The sequence below is a fragment of the Falco cherrug genome, chromosome 4 (genome assembly GCF_023634085.1).
Source record: "Falco cherrug isolate bFalChe1 chromosome 4, bFalChe1.pri, whole genome shotgun sequence".
Classification (NCBI taxonomy): domain Eukaryota; kingdom Metazoa; phylum Chordata; class Aves; order Falconiformes; family Falconidae; genus Falco; species Falco cherrug.
This window is the reverse complement of record NC_073700.1, coordinates 95,847,097-95,863,628: the sequence shown is the minus strand read 5'-3', so window position 1 is coordinate 95,863,628 and position 16,532 is coordinate 95,847,097. Positions and strand designations below refer to the sequence as shown.

At 41.6% G+C, this 16,532-nt stretch overlaps 1 protein-coding gene across 19 annotated transcripts in view; it reads left to right on the top strand.

Annotated features, from left to right (window-relative positions):
* ARPP21 (cAMP regulated phosphoprotein 21) overlaps nucleotides 1-16,532 on the top strand; it is a 146,116-nt gene that overhangs the window by 63,943 nt on the left and 65,641 nt on the right. For 7 of the 19 annotated variants that reach the window (XM_055709724.1, XM_055709722.1, XM_055709721.1 and 4 more), the window contains exons 10-14: nucleotides 2,663-2,771; nucleotides 4,604-4,705; nucleotides 11,190-11,227; nucleotides 13,345-13,404; nucleotides 15,931-16,163. In XM_055709724.1, coding sequence (XP_055565699.1) covers nucleotides 2,663-2,771; nucleotides 4,604-4,705; nucleotides 11,190-11,227; nucleotides 13,345-13,404; nucleotides 15,931-16,163 — 542 coding nt within the window. The remainder of the gene's footprint in view (nucleotides 1-2,662; nucleotides 2,772-4,603; nucleotides 4,706-11,189; nucleotides 11,228-13,344; nucleotides 13,405-15,930; nucleotides 16,164-16,532) is intronic. The other 12 variants (XM_055709727.1, XM_055709731.1, XM_055709726.1 and 9 more) reach the window with 8 other exon arrangements.

The window sequence follows — 16,532 nt, the reverse complement described above, 5'->3', positions numbered from 1 at the left end:
TACCTTTTTGCAATAGGTGTTAAAAAAGAAGATGCTGTAAGCAGTACTGAAGAAAAAACCACAAAAACGTGTAAATATCACTGGAGTCTTGAGATCTGCTTTAAAACAGTTAGTTTACATTTCTTTCAACTAAATGTCCTTCTCTGATTTTTAATGTTTGAGGGAGGCCTGCAGGTTGGCGTGCCTGAAGTTATTTGTGGTACCCTATTTTTCACTTGGCGGCCTTCCCTCAAGCTTTTCATCCTTATTAACTGAGCTGGTCATGCTGTTTGCAGCCTCACTGGTAATGGTGACCCAGAGTTGCAGCGATGACTGGGAGGGAAGGACCTTCTCATGATGTTGGTAGCTCTGTAATGCTCTGTAGATTTGCAGAGTCTCTCTGCCCAAGCAAACCTCTTTCAACATCTAGAGATTAATCACCTACGGGGCTTGTAGATTAATTTTATTAACAGGTACATACCAGATCATTAGTTCAGGCTTTTGGCTTGATCTTGTGCTTTTCCTGTTCTCTTCTGACAAGTAGAAGCATATTTATAAATAGTAAATAAAGTGAAAATGGGATTTAAAAATGAAAAGAATGCTATGACGTATGAAAACCACGTTGTTATTTAAATAAGTGAGTAGTTCCAAAGACACATTTTCCCAAATTGCTTTTTCAAGATTTTTTTTCTGTCTAATTTTTTATTACCTTTTTTTCCTCTACGATGTAAATTCCCATTTAGTTGTTATGCTTGGTATATAGTTTATTAGATGCTCAGCAGGTAGTTTACAATGTATTTTACACTGATAGTACAATTGCAGAGGTTTTGTTTGTGCTTTAGGATGTAAAACCAGAAAAATAACACTCCTCAGCTGGTCCTGTCAAATCAGAGTATTTGAGGGAATGAATCTTCGTTTCTGGCTGTGTAGGCTCATTAATGGGAGCAAAGGCAGAACAACCCACCTAGCAATCCATTAATGGAGCTTTGTAGCCTTTCTGTTTATGAGGAAGCATCACGAATGACCCATCAGGTTAGAGAACTATGCAGAAAGCCATGCTCCTCTGGACTTTCCCAAAAGGCAGCTAGTAGGGCATCAGAGGAATCTGCTGACTTTCGTGTGTTGGGTCCTATACTTGTTAGTGCTAGCACCTATGGGTCGTGACAAAGTTTTCTTAATTTTTCAGGATCTATGGCAGTTGGGCTGGTATGTTTTGTTGCTTTGTGGCAAAAATGCAAATTGTGAGCAGAAGTGTGACTCCTGCAAATTCCTACAAAAAGAAAGGCAGGAGAGCTGCTGTCTCTTAATACTGTATTGCTAACGGTTCATTATAAACGTTCCCTGCACATCTGAAAGTGAATTGTAATGGGCTGTAACTGTGGCACGAGTATGTGCTGTATTTCAACTTGAAATCCATTGCTAATTAAATCTGAATGCTATAGCAACAAAATGGTGACTGATCTGTGCATCTGGCTTAATTTTTCATTCTGAAATAAGATGAAGCTGAGGTTTTTATTTTAAAGTCTGCAGAGGACTTTCAGTGACAAAGTCACTGACTTTCATGAATTTTGCCTTTTGGTTTCTTCACAACTGGTCAGTTAATGTCAGTGGAAGCTTTGTGTCTTGTTTATGTGGGTCTCTAGGCAGGAGCATCTCCTACCGGTACTGCTGTTAGCAGCTCCTTCAGCACAGAGTATAAGGTTTGCATTCCCTGAGAGAAACCATGGTGTGACACAGCATATTACTGCTTTGTAAAAAAAAAAGCTTGTGTGGTAGCAGCCACCCTCAGCTGGATGACAGCAGCATATGAATCCAGCCCAGTTCTTGAGGCCATTGGTTGCTCTATCAACATTGCTGGGACGTAAAACGTTTGGGCTGGGAGTCATGCAGGCTGGAGCGTGACTTAATGACAGCTACGAGGTGTGGTCAGTGACCAGCCTGGTGACATGAGATGCTTAAATTTTTTTTTTTTGCACAGGGTGAGGTGACATGAGATGCTGCTTTTTGTGCAAGGTGACAACATCGAACAGCGTCCTACCAGCTTGCAAACCTGAAAATGTTGAGCTTTTAACTAGTGGTGTTTAACTTTTTTTTTAAAAAAATAAATAAAATAACGTCTGGATGGGTTTAAATTGGTGAGATAATTGATACTGTATGGTTGTTCTGGAGTATTCTCCCCATTTAATGGTTGTGAGATATTTTGTTTAAACAAAACACCATCAATCCCTCCAATTAACTGTTTTGTTTATTAGGAGTGAGGAAACTCTTGGTTTTGTTGTTAAGACTTCTGTCAGTTTTTCCTTACTTTTAAAGGTGGATAGGCTTCACTGAGTAGCAGTGTTGCCAGAGGCCACAGCTACTGAAGGAAGCAAATTAACATACAGTATGTTAATTTGTTTTCCCTGTCCTTCAGTTACAGTGAGGAGGGTCTAAATATTTCAGTGACTGAGACTTTGGATTCCTGCTTCTTGCTACACAACAACAACAAAAGCTATTTATAGCAATAACAGTTAGCAGCGATACAGCAGCCTCAGACAGCTATAGGCAGCGTCTCACCATGACCACAAATGTTAACTGCTTTTGCACTGAATGCCTCTGTGAAAACAAAGAGCACTGAGAAATAAAGATCAAAGCAAAACCAAAAGAAAGATTTTTTTATTGCTATGTTTTACTTTGCTGGCAGACCAGAGCAAAGGTTTTCTGAACATTTAAAAGATGAAAAAGGTGAAGAATCCCAGAAGCGATTTATCTTGAAGCGAGATAACTCTAGTATTGATAAAGAAGACAATCAGGTTGGTTCTCGGTTCGAGAGTTGCTGAAATTTGTTCTGTTTTTGAAGGTGGGCTGACTGATGTTATTGTTGTTCTTTTGTTGTTGCTCTCCTCCTCCCCTGTCCCCCTCCCCGCCTCCTTCGGCGTACGTACCACCATGGGTAGCATCGAGCCCTGGCGTGGCCGCTTCAGCCGTGGCAGTGTGTGGGTTTGCATGGGTGGTTTGCTTGGCGCAGGACTTGCTGCATGCCCACGGGAGGGGGAATGCCAGCGGCTCTGGGCTGCGTGGAAGGCTGTGTCAGTCGCATCTCTCAATGTCTTGCCTAACTATGGCAGTTTTTCCGCTCCCTACAGCTTCCTCCTTCCATTGTACCTATTCAGAGTTGGATTTCAGTATGGACTGATGATAAAGTGATGTAGCCCAAAAAGGAGAGAGGAAATAAAATATATTAAAAAAATAATGCCCTAAGCAAACATGTGATGGTGAGGGCAGGTTGATTTTTGTTTTTTCTTTTGAAACCATCCTAAATTGTTTTGACCAAAAATAAATCAGTTTCATCTTTTAGTTCCCTCCCTCCTCCTGTGCCCTCACCACCTTTTACTGTCTGTGTAAACTTACTTGCTTGTTGTGCATGTACTGTGGCAGACGTTCCCCCTCTGTGTTGCCTGTGCCTTAACACTACCTTACCTTAGGTGAGCCCAACGAGTAGGGGAGCGCCAGGGAAACGTGTGTGTTTGTGCTACCTTTAAGAGTGGGTGTTGTGCTGTTTCAATCCAGTGCAAGCTGTGTATGTGGAACATATTAACAAAAAAAACCCAAAACCAAAAAAAACCCCCACAACCCAAAAGTTTTCTGATGTGTATTGCTTTTATGTGAAAATTCTCACAGGTAAGATGACAGTGTATGCTTTTTTTACTTAGGTTATATTTGTGGAGGGACCTGCCAGTGAGTCTCTCATTTCCACTCTCCTTCATGTTTTCAGTAAAAGACTGATTTTTCCTTTCTTTCTTCTCCCCCCGCCCCCTGCCTTTTATTTCCTTGACTTTCAGTTGCACATAGCAGCCTTTCCAGTTATGCTGCATCTGATTTGGTTCCGAAAACAAACCCCAAGCATTCTCAGGGTGTGGTGAACAGGGGGATCAGCCAAAGGAAAGCAGCGTGACCTCTCTCTAGGTGCTGGGGTGCAGGGGGAGAAGGAGCGGTACTTGAAACCCAGTTGCCAGTGCAGCATTTCTTGCCGGGGGTCCTCTTCTCCTCTCCTTCCTCCTATGGCACAGCCGTTTTCGTGCACTGTGATTTATCAGGAGGCACAAATGGCCCTTTTCCCAGCGAAACTGCAGTGGAGGGTTACTTATGGTGCAGAAATGCTTAAAACCGTCATGCAGAACATCTGGGACTTCTCCTTGTGCACATAGGACTCAGTGGGTTTCTTCTAGGGTTTGCAGTTTAGCTCTTGCAGCTTAGTTTCCCTTTTTTCTTCCTTGATTTTGTAGGTAGTGCAGCGCTGCTTGCCCTCCTGCTTCTTGCAGCCAGCAGGAGAGTCAAGAAATCTTAGCAGTTGAGAGCAATGGCACTTAGGCTTGGGGTGAGAACACCCAGTTTTAGGACAAGGGGTCCACAAAAGCCCTGCAGAAAGCCTCAGTCTGGCCACCTGCTCTACAAACCCATGGGCAGTATCTAACTGGAAATCCTTAGGCACCAGCCTTGCAGGGCGCTTCATGTAGGAACGACAGCTATCGTTTTCATGCTTCGTTTGTTTAAGTGAACATTTATTATTCTCAGCTGACAGTTACTTAATGGCAGTTTTTAACAGCTCAACTTATATAACCCTCCTGGTTTTCTTTCTGCTCAGCAAAACAGAATTCTTCCATTTAGAGATGACAGACGAAGTAAATCAATTGAAGAGAGAGAAGAGGAGTATCAGAGAGTGAGGGAGAGAATATTTGCACAAGATGTGAGTAGTTGTTTTAATTGCCTCTTTAGTGCCATACCTTCGCCGGTAGTCAGACAGTTTTGCCCCCCTCCAACATGAACACCGCAGCCGGACTGACCCTGTGGAGCTGGAGGTGACAGGGAAGGGCGATTGGTGCAGATGGTCTAAGAGGAGCTTGAGAGGTGTGGAGGTTGGCTTCTGGAGAAGGAGGTGATGAGAGTTGCAGGGAGAAGGGTAGAGGAGAGATCAGGCCCAGCATGTTGTCTGGGGAGTGCTTATCCTGTTTCTTTGAATGTTCATATTTGTGTGGTCTAGGTTTCCTTCTTTTTCCCTTCTCTTTTTCCAGCCAAAGAGCAGTGATTTAAATGGACACTCTCAATAATTTCATGTAGCTATGTTATTTCATATTTGTTTTGAGCTGGATCAAATTTTGTAAGTGTCCTTCTGCAGATCCTCCTCATGGTTTTGTTTCCTTGGACTGGTGCTGTAGCACTAGGACACTAAGAACAAAGAAAAGCCAGAGGTTAAACATGGAGTTGCATGGAGTTTTTGGAAATGACCGATTTAGGAACTGTATTTCTGCCATCAGAAAGAGTTGGTCACGTTGATGATTTTATTCTGAAAGGAATAAAAAGAAATAGGCATTATAAGTCCTGCCTTTACCAAAAAAACCAGAACTTGCATAACAAGCTATGTTGCTAGAGGAAAACATCAAAATTTGAAACATCTGTGAGCAATACCTTATGTTCCTGAAAGAGGAGGAAAATCATAATTTGCTATACTACTGTAATGATGGGGTCCGAAAAGGAAAAAAAGAAAAAAAGTCCACATTTTGTTTTATCTTGGATCTCAGTGCAAGATCTGCCGGCTAGAGGAACATGGGAATGAACACAACCCAATTAAAGCTATTACTGAAAATCATACTTGACAGTGTCCTTTTAAATTAAAACTGTTCATATGTTGCAGGGCTAATAGTACTATTTTAGATACCCTTTTATTTTGCTCTGGTTTTGGAGTTGCACACATCCAAGTGACTTTTCTTTAGCAGAATACATCGTATAGTTTTAAGGTGTGTGTTGTCTCTCAGTTGTGATAAGGAATTTTGCTTTTTAGTAAGTAGCTTGCCACATCTAGATTTTTTTAGCCTCGCACTTTTTTTTTCTTGACTGAGACACTTCTAGTAAAAGCAGAGACCTTTTGGTTTACTTTTTGTTTTCAGCATGTGAGTCTGATGTAAATACTGTCACAATATATATGGTAGAGTTGAGTCACTCAAGGGCTGCAAAAGAAAAGTCTCTTTGCATCCTGTTTCCTGTATGAAAGTTGCTGTTTCTGGGTTATTACAAAGGAGCTTGTGCAAAAGCAAAAAATCTTTGGGTTTTGAAGCAGACTTCAGATGAGGCAAAATGTTGTTTAAAAATACCATATGGAAAGTTGTTGCCAAAATAATGCAGTTTCTATCACAAGCAGCAGCTAGAAATGCCAGGCTTGGAAATGGAGGTGTCTGGAAAAGTGTGCTGAAATTGGCTCCACAATGTGCTGCTGGTTTTGTCTTGAGATGCTTGAGTTTTAAAGACAGGCAATCAGTGAGCATTTTAATTGCCCACAGCAGGAGGTTGTTGTGGTCCATTGGGTTAGCATCTCTAAGTGGCAAGTCCTAAGTAACAGCGTGGTTTGTGGCAGGCAGTATAAATGGATTGGGAGTGAGCATTTGTAAAGATGAGCAATGTTAGATATCTCTCCCTCTCTCTCTCATACCCACTCATTTGCGCTCTCTCTCTGCTGTTGCAGGTGTTAGTGAGATCATAGTGCAGTGAATTGCAGCAAGCTGTACTAATAATGTCAACAGGAATATGTGTCTTAGCTGAGCTTTTTGAGTGGAGCACTCCTCACAGATATGAGGTGTTTTTAGGATGATGTCAGTGGCTGCGGTGGTGGACAATGGTTTTTTTGGGGGGGTTTTTTGGGGGGTCAGTTTTAGGAAAGAGAGCAATGGCTTCCTGTTATAGGTAGCTACTTACTGCATGTAAGACTTTATAATTTTGAAGCCCTCTGCAATCATTAATTAATCCAGTTCTCCCCAGGTTTCTCTGAGGTAGGTACCTAAGCCTTGTCATCCTGCAAATTATAGCTGTAGAAAGATTGACAGGGAGGGATTAATCATGTGGTATTTTTATTGTCTCTATACTGTTTACACTGCCGTAGCCAAGCCTTTATCAGTGCCTTGCTTATGAACCTTAGCAAATGGATTATAGATACTTCACTTCTAATTAGAGTGTGCATGAAGAGAGCTTGCATGAGAGGTCCCCAAAGGTCATGAAGGTCAAGAGTACTGCTATACCTTGTTGCACCTAGCACCCCCTCTCTAAACATGTCTGAGGTACCCGAAACTCCTTGGGTAACACATCAGCCCAAAAGTTAGGAAGAAAGGGCAGTCTGGTTACAGGGACAAAGAGTTCTGTCCATATTTCAATTGCTGTGAAAAATGTCTTAACCTGGGCCCCCACATACCAGCCAAGGAAAGCTTCCTTGTCCTTCCTTTGCTTTTGCAGCACTGTAGTATGCCAGATATCTTCATTTCCAAGTGGGAAGATTTTAGCAAAAATAAATATGTTCATGAATAATGTCATCATTGTAATAGTCCTTATGATTATTAGTCTGATATTAGTCAGTTTAAATTATACTTTCTGGCAAGTTTTCCATCTGCTGTGTTGGCCATCATAAATCTTGACAAGGGGAGCTGGAGGTTTTAATGACTCCAGTCATGTGTAGAGTCATAGCAAGTGACAGGGATTGAGAAGCATGTTAATGTGATATCTTAATAAAAGGATCAGTGAAGAAATAACTAGTTAACAAATGTGATCATTCCAGCTCACTGAAATAAGAACTACAAAGTGCACCTCAAACTTTTCAGGCTGCTAACAGTAAAACAGTGCTGCACAAACTCTGTTATGCTCAAAGCTATTTTCAAGGTTATTTTTTAATTGCAAAGCCTACAATCTTCCTTGTAAACCTTTAAAACATGGCGGGTTTTTTTTGAAACTGAGTTGTACCGTTGGTGATTTTTACAACCAAGTGCACTGGAGCAGAGGACCTGGGGTATCTGGGTCTTGCAAAGCAGTAGTTTCTTGTCTGAACTGCTTTGATTACTCTTAGCAAGTTGAAAAGTAATTGTCCAAGACAGACAAAGAAACAATCTAAAAGAATAAAAAAAGTACGTGTTGTTCTTTCCCTATGCATTAACTCAGACTGTAGATTTAACTGAGGAATCCCAAATGCATGCGTAAATGGTACACTACATTTGGCTTTTAAGCATGCAGAAAATTGATTCTAAAGACTAGCAATCAAATTACATGGGGGAAATTTCATTCTTCAAGGTTAATGCAATGTATAACCTCATGAGCCAGAATCACATAAGGACCATCGTTCATAAATGTATTCTCTAGTAATCATTGTGTATTCACTGAAAAATGTAGATGTTTTATTACTTACACAAATGTTGCCCATGGTGCACATGGAACTTATTAAAGGAAATACGCCATGCTTTTTGTTTTTTGTTATTAATTGTTATGACTATTTTTGAATAAAGAATGTATTCTGAAGAGCTGGATCATTTACATAAAATAAACCATGATTCTCCTACTTAAGAAAACACTGGGGATCTCTATCACCCTTTGATTAAAGAGAGTAATGAAAGAAATATTTGAAAAGGTAGCTTCGGACTGTCCTATCCTTCTAGTAGGAACAGATTAGGAAGAAGAGGGTTTAAAATTAGTAAAACCAAAACAAAGGCATGCCTCATGTTGGCTTCCATAAACCCATAGGTACTAAAATTCCCATGCTGCTGTACAGAGCTTTAGTTAGTGGCTGCAAATTGAGCAATAAGCATTAGTTGGAAGCCTGAGATCTATCACGTCTTGTTAACTGACATGAAAATGATCACCTGATGGTATCCACTGCAGGATATTGCTGCGTGTTAATAGTTATCTGGGTTGGCTAATGTAATTAAAAACAAGAGCAGCAACCCCCAGTGTACCTAGTGCACTGGCAGAGCTGATTCGTGTTTTCCAGTTAGGACTTTAAAAGGTTCTGAAAAATAGGAAGAGTGAAATACTCATTTCATAAATGCCAATTAGTCATACAGAGCATCCTCATGGAAATCTTGCACACAAAGGTCTCCAAGGAGGCAGATTTGTAGGTAATCTTACATAACTTTTTTCCTTTTGTAGGTTTATTGTCAGTGTCTTTGGGTATACAAGAACCAAGTGTTTTAAGAATGTTTATGACAGCAGCTGTGCTGTGTACTTAAGCTTTCCTGGTGTTTTAAATTGAGCATTATCGATGCTATAGATCAGGAAAGTGAGTCCTGACCTTGTAGTAGCTAAATTGCTATCCAGAGCTGCTTAGCTATCTGATTTTTAACAGTAGGAATAATGTAATAAAAAAAAGTGCCTGTCTTCTCTGCCTTTCAGCTTTACACCTGTACTGAAACATAGTTTCCAGGGTTTGTGTGGCCCTGTGCCAGCATCATCAGCCAGGAGGACAAATGGAGTTGTTATGGACTCTGTCTTGTAAGACTAACGCAGTTGATAGAGGTTCCCATGAAGACCCTAAAAAGGGAGCAGACCTCTCCACTTGCTTGGTAAAATAGAAAACCCAGATATTTATTCTGCCTTATGCCCCAGTCTCTTTAAAAACTTGGAAAAGTAAAATAAATAAAAAAAAGCCAGACAGGTGCATGCCCCTTTGCTTTTGTAACTTTGTGGGGACACAGACCAGTACTCCAGTCTTAGCAAAGGTTTTTACTTGCTTGTTCTGGAAGAGTCACTATAATGCTGCTTTGGAAATGTGCAGTGAGGTCAGTGCACAAATGCCTATCATGAACCTCAAAGTGAAGATGCAGCCCCACAGCTGAGGTTGTACAGGCCCACAGGGTGATTTCACTGTGCTCGTAGGTAGGTAGACTATGCTGAAGTCTGCGCAGCCATGTTGTTAATGAAACCTTGTAAGGTACATAAAATGGGAAAAGAGACAGTTGTAAAACCACTAGAATCCTTTGTACATGGAACAGTTTGTGTCTTGTCTCGGCCCAGGGTGAAAGCCTAGGTCTGCTGTAGCTGATGGAGATTTGGTCCCTGGCAATGGAGATCTTGCTGCTGATATCTAGGGGTTTGTGCTAAGGAGAGACGCACTCGCCACCAATGCAGCCCAGAGCCTTGTGTGTTTAGTAGGAGTGCAAGGTGGGAGCTTGCCTGGGAAGACCAGGGAGGTGTCACATGTTCCCTGATGCAGATGCTGGGTGGGCGAATTACAGCTTTAAAGAGAAAACAGGTTGCATTCTCAGGGCTGAATTCCTTTCTTGTGTAAATTGATGGGATGGCACTGGCTTCGGTGCCAAGGGAAAATTTTGCCCATGCATCTGCTGGAGCACTGGAATGAGCAGGGTGTTGCTTCTGGTGTTGGCCAGTGCTCTGAGTAGGTTATAAGCCCACCCTTTTCCAAACAGAAAGATCCCAAATCTGTGCATAACCCATGCTGTTAAAATCTGGCACAGCTAATGATGGCATTGCACTATTCTTTGAGCTGAGTCCCGTTATTACAGAAGTAATGGGTATGATCTCTGGTGCCCTCCTCCCATTGCCAGCCTTTTGTTTAAATTCAGTGCAAGTACTGACTATCCTTTCTTCTCTACCTCAAGGAGATATAATCCAGTGACAGCTACAAGGCACTTTCTGTAGTGAACATGAAATAGGAGGGAAAGAAAAAAAATCAAAGAAGGAGAATTATTCATGGGAAATTGAGCACAGCTTCATTTCTCTGCATAAAAAATTAAGTAATGGTAAAAGAATTATATACTTGCCCATAGGATTTATTTCTTCTGAGCCCTTCACCTTTCTTGGGATCTAAGTCCTCCAGCAGAGAACCTTTTTGCAATAGACTATTATTGTTTAATATTATTATTAAGATGGCTATCATCATTTTATATCTCAACATGGGTATGACTGTTTCCTCTCTAGTTATAAAATGTGAAATCACATACTATTTCTCAGTACTGCAGTATCTTCTCTCCCTTTGAAGAACTTTGTCAATCCTGCATGCTTTCCTTCTGTTTTTCCTTCTTACCTGCAGCTCTGTGCTTTTCTGCTATCTTATTTGAGGTGGTAGGGCAAACCAGTGGAACCTTACGTTATTTAGGAAAAATGTTTTTCCCCTCAAATGGTCAGTATTTTGCACATACCGCCTTCTGACCTCAGGACTGTGAAATTTCAGTTTGTTTCGAAACTGAGACCCCTCGTTGGCAATGTGTTGTAATGCATGGAATTTATTTTACTGGCCTGACCTTATTCTTGACCTTTTTTCCCTCTTGTCTTCTGCAAATGCAAATGGTGCATGAATGGAAATCCCCTTAAGCCTGAACAGGGGAGGTAATTCTAAAATCAAGGAAGGAATTGGAACAGCAGAGCATATCTAGAACGTCTGATACAATGCCTTTTTTATTTTTCAGTCAGTTTGCTCCCAGGAAAACCTTTTTGTGGAAAACAGGTAAAAAATAGCTTTTTATTTTTGTGTTAAACTTAGCGTTTTCTTTTATTATTTTGTCTATCTATAGTTCTATAGTTTATCCTAATGTGAAGACTATTGAGCAAATTTGTGATTTGTATTATCTGCAGTGCTTTGTGCTTGAAGAGGGAGGAAGAGAGATTGCCTTGCAGTATTGTGTCTGAGCAGATAAGGTGTTACTGCTTCTTTCCTGAGACTTTGCATTACAGTCTAAAAAGCAGATTGTGGGAGGGAGGGGGTGCCCACCTAAGGTTTCATTTCAAATGGCCAATCTGTCTTTGGAGTGCCTTTAGAATTTAACTTATCGATCTTTAAAAAGCACTCTAGCAGTGGCTGGATGATGATATTTATGAAACACCACGCTTGTGTTTCTGTTGTTTAACATGCTTTCCTGTGGGGCTGAGCGGCAGCGCTGACTTCACTTGGTGCTTGCGAAGGTTCAGAAGTCCCCCAGACCAGACCTGCTTTGCTGCTGCATTGCAGTAATGGAATGGTGATATCTGAGCCAGCTGTTACCTTGCATTACTGTGTGATACTTCTGGATGTTCTTTTCATTATAATAAATCCACTTAAAGCAAAGGAAGAAGAAACCGTGTTTAAGATCTACAAAATATGAAGTGTTAGCTCCATAGCAGCCATAAGTTAGCTTAACTGTGTTGAAGATCCTGGGAACTGTGCATCTTTATGGCAGATAAGGATTTTAACCAAAAAGCTGGGAATTTCACTGCTGAGTGTTTGAGCAGTGCTATCCCAGGTCTGTCCTGGCCAGGTTTTAAAACTAATTATCATCCCCTTGAAGAAGGGGAGGCTATCTTTCACAGTATTTCTATCTCTGTCCGTCCTCTTGTCTGTCAGATGTATTTATGGGTGAGGCTGTTCCCATGGAAAATGACTCCACAGTAAGGGTATAAACCGGCTTCCCTAATGGACAGTCCTAAAAGTGGCATGAGGGAAGGCCCTCAGGAGGTAACAGCCACTGTCATCAAACCACCTTGTATTCTGAGACCCAGGGATATTGCCTCTGCTACTTTTTCTGTATTGTGACTATGGAGATATGTTTTATCAAAATAAATCAAAATTGCAACAAAGGAACCCAAAAAGCAAAAAGCAGATGCTCCCATAAACTGACTCTTCCCTCTCTGGAGAGATTGGGATGATAAATATCATGTAGTTGTTCATGTTCCCAAGTCAGTATGGAAAGTGCTCAGACACTGCGCTGCTGAGGGTGGGGTGGGGACCTTTATGGGGTAAACCACGAGCTTCATAGACAGGCCTCCACTGGTTTTATGCATTCGATCCCACACCTGTGTGCGGGAAAATGTGGCCAGTTCTGGTGTTTGCACATGGTTTGCTTTGCTTGAACCCCTGAGCTGGCTGACTGGCTTTCCTGGTGGGAAGATGCATACCCAAGTGGAGACCAGTAACGGGCCAGGCTGGAAACTGGGCTTCTGTTACTGCCTACGCTGTTGTTGTCAGGAGAGAGACTTCAGCTGCGTTCCTCAGAACACTGCTTTTTCTTGCTGCATGCCTTACAACGTTCAATGAGGTAAAGCGCTGAAGCTCGTACTTAGCTCTGTGCACATGAGTGATCTTGTTGATTTGCTGTGTTGAAAACTAGGTATGTGTTTAAGTGCTTTGCCTTTCTTTTTCATCAGAGAACCTGAGCATTTCTCTGAGCTGAAGACATTTCCAAGCGACTTAGCAAGTGCTTAAAATTATACATGCAGTATTTTGCTGGCTTGCATTTTTATGTTCTTATTAGGTGACATTTTTATGAATTTTCTTTTGGATGTAGATGTATGGTTCCTTGCCTTCTGAGAATTACCTTGCTCAGTAACAGGAAATGTTACATGGCCTTCAGCCTCCCTGGCTGACATTTCTTATGTTCATGTGACTGTGCACAGTTATGGGGGGTGGGGGGGTGGGGGGTCGTGGCAGGGGACACACACACAACATGGCTATCAATTTTAGCCTTGTTCTTTTAAACTATGAATCTAGTATAAGTTGGAAGATGGTGCTTGATATTAAATGTAGCTTCACAGACCAGATAAATTGGAATTACCATGTCTGTTACCATAATCTTTCTTTTCATTTTTCAGTAGGCTGTTGGAAGACAGTAGTGTATGCAATGATACCCATAAGAAAAGACAGCTGTTTAGGTTTGTATGACTTCATTTAATATTCATTTCACAGTAACTCTCACTTGTGATTCTGTCTGTGTCTTCACCAAGGGAGACCTTGACAGGTATGTCATTTTTCTGGTTGGAAAGATGCATGGAGAATGGAGTTCTTACCCTGCTGATCGCACGCTCCCTGAATGGGGAGGTGGCAATGGGACCCTTTCCTTTGGTTTTACAGATCATTAACTCGGGAACCATATGAGTTTTTCAGCTGCCCAGCTGGTCAAACTGCCACAATTTGGGGGTTACTGTGACTGGTGGAAGTTCATTTTGCTCTAGTATATCCAACAGGCATGTTTCGCAGACTAGTGCCCAGACTGACCTTTTTTCCTTTCATTCGTTTATTAAAAGCTGAAGTAGAATTATGATGAGGTGAAACTGATTGAAGTTCCCTTATCTAAAGCAGTAATATTTTGAAACCTTTTTTCTGTGAACTTTGTCTTCCAAACTCCAATTCCTTCTGCCCAGAAAACATTCAGATGTATCCTGTATCCCAAATCTTGTCCCAAGCCACAAGCAATCAGTACGAGTCAATCCATGTTTTCACGAAGAACTTTTTTTTTTTTTTCTTCACTTGACACAGTGGATCAGTGGAAGACCCAACCTAGCGGTGACAGTATTCCTCTGAGAGGCTTAGAAAGGCTCTCTTCCCACACCTTGAGCTCTCACAGGTTCAGTTCAAATCAACAAGAGCTGAACATGCCAAGCTGCTTTTAAAGTCATCAGCTACCACAAGTGTTAAGCAGTGTGGGCAGAAGTAATGGATGCTTTCAGAAGCATGTCCTTCAGCCAGTAAGGCATGAGGACAGCTAGGCAGAAGTAGGGTGATCGCTACATGACTGTAGGCATTAGAATTTGCATATGTTGGCAGTGATAGTTTATGTCGCTTCAAACCTGCATCTTCTATATTACATAATTTTTCATTATGAGGAGGAAAGGATGCAGGATTATCTGATGTGTGGCTGCCAACTGTACATCCATCCCAGCAGTCACAGAGGAGGTGGTGAGAATGCACCAGACAAGTATTGGTGCTGAAGCATCCAGAGCTGCGTCCCATTGCCACAGGCAGAAAAACTTTTCTCCATGCTTTGGCCTAGCCTTGATGATCTGAGAGTCATTAGACATGCAAGAGTAAGGAGGCATCTTACACACAGACACTTTTAATAACAAATATCTGTTCGGGTTTGGGGACCAAAAAGAAATTTTGTGTAACCCAAACCCACAGATGACTGGGATACAAAAACATCCTGTTTCTTTCCCACTAGAATGTAAATACAAAAGAACTGTCAATTTCTAAGTGCAAGAGTGCAAAAGAGTCTGTAAATAATATACTTGGGTTTCTTTTCTTTCCAATTAAATCTTAAGGACAATTTCTCATTAAAATGTTTTTCTTCCTTTTATGTTATTGCTTATGTGCTGTTCCTCTTCATGCTTTTCTACTGTTTGGGTCTAGCAAAGGTCAACAGGTTAACACTGCTGATCACATCTGTGAGAGGTTCTGATCACAGCCAAGAAACGTATCTTTGACACACCGCTCTTTCATGTCCCCAGTGACACAGCTCAGCAGGTTCTCCAAATAAAAAGCAGAAGCCATGTTTGCAAGGAGAAAGAGGACCAAAAAAAAAAAGTGTAGTCCCATCTTTTTGATTTGTATAAAGAGCTTTGAGCTTGCGAGGTATTATACTGTAAAATAAGACAGAGGGATGGAAAATGTCTTCTAAAAGCTTTCCAAAAACCAATGTTACTAGCACCACTTGGGATAATGGTTGTGGTGCACTAAGCTGTGGTAAGCATGCTGATTTTGTCATTTTAGCAGCACGTTGTAAGTGGTTCACCATAAATAAGCCAAATTCTCCTCCAGATTCTGCTCACAGATTACTATGGTTTTACTCACAGTACACTGGGTGCTCTGCAGCTGTTCAAGGACAGTCTCTACCCAGAGATTTTTGCAATTACTGTATGCAGGGGGGAAACCCAAACCCCAGCTGGTGGGTCTCTAAGTGGAGCATTAGCACTGAGGAGTTTGTGGTCACACTGGGAGGACACATGTTTAGGGAGGGATTTGGATGACTTCACAGAGCAGATGATGAGTGGGGGCAAGGTGCAATAGAAATAAGTAGGATGGATATGAAGACAAAGGTAGAGGGCAGGTGAAATTAGTGAGAAAAACATTACAGATGATGGGACAGCAAAGTAGCAAGGGGCTTGCTTAGGGAAGAGACTGATCAAGAGGCAACAGCAATGCTATGTCAGCCCCCTCTGGTGAAGTGCTCTCAGGATATATGCAGAAGGGGAGTGGTGAAGTGCTGCGCATATAAATATTTATAGCCGTTTACTTGCTGAAAGCAGGTGAGTATGGGGGTCAAATCCCCTGTTTCATGTGTGCTTTCATAAATGCAGGTTATTTTCTTTTTCTCATTAGATGCACTGCAGGATACCTAAAGATAGACTCTATCCTGACACAGTTTTGTTTGTGTATAAATCCTTGTTTCCTGATATCTATAGGGGTAACAGAGACAGCATGGGGAAGGCATCTGGCAGTCGACAGAGCAGTACGGAGAACGAATTGAAGTGGACAGACCACCAAAGGCCATGGAGCAGCACAGATTCTGACAGCTCAAATCGAAATTTGAAGCCAGCCATAACAAAAACAGCCAGTTTTGGTGGGATAACTGTCCTGACAAGAGGAGATAGCTCATCAAGTAACAGAAGTACCGGCAAACTGTCTAAAACAGGTAGCTAGTACTGTATTGGGTTCACAGTACTTTTTGTTGTGTGGCGATAAATTACTTGAGTGTGGTATATCACAGAATCGTTTGGGTTGGAAGGGACCTTCAGAGATCATCTAGTCCAACTCCCAGGGTTGGACTAGGTGGTAACTTACATGAACAGTGGTATTCCTTGTGTGTAGCAGATGTGTATGTCCATCTATGTACTTTAGTGTCTGGGTACCTGGTATTGAGCTTTTAGAATCAAGAAGAAAACCTGGTGCCTGAGGTATGCAAATCATAGGTGAGGTAGGCTTTCCCCTGAGCAGAGCATGTGCACTACCTCTTTGAGCACTGACTGCACTTGTAGCCTGAAAAGGTGGTGCTCCTTTCAGACAA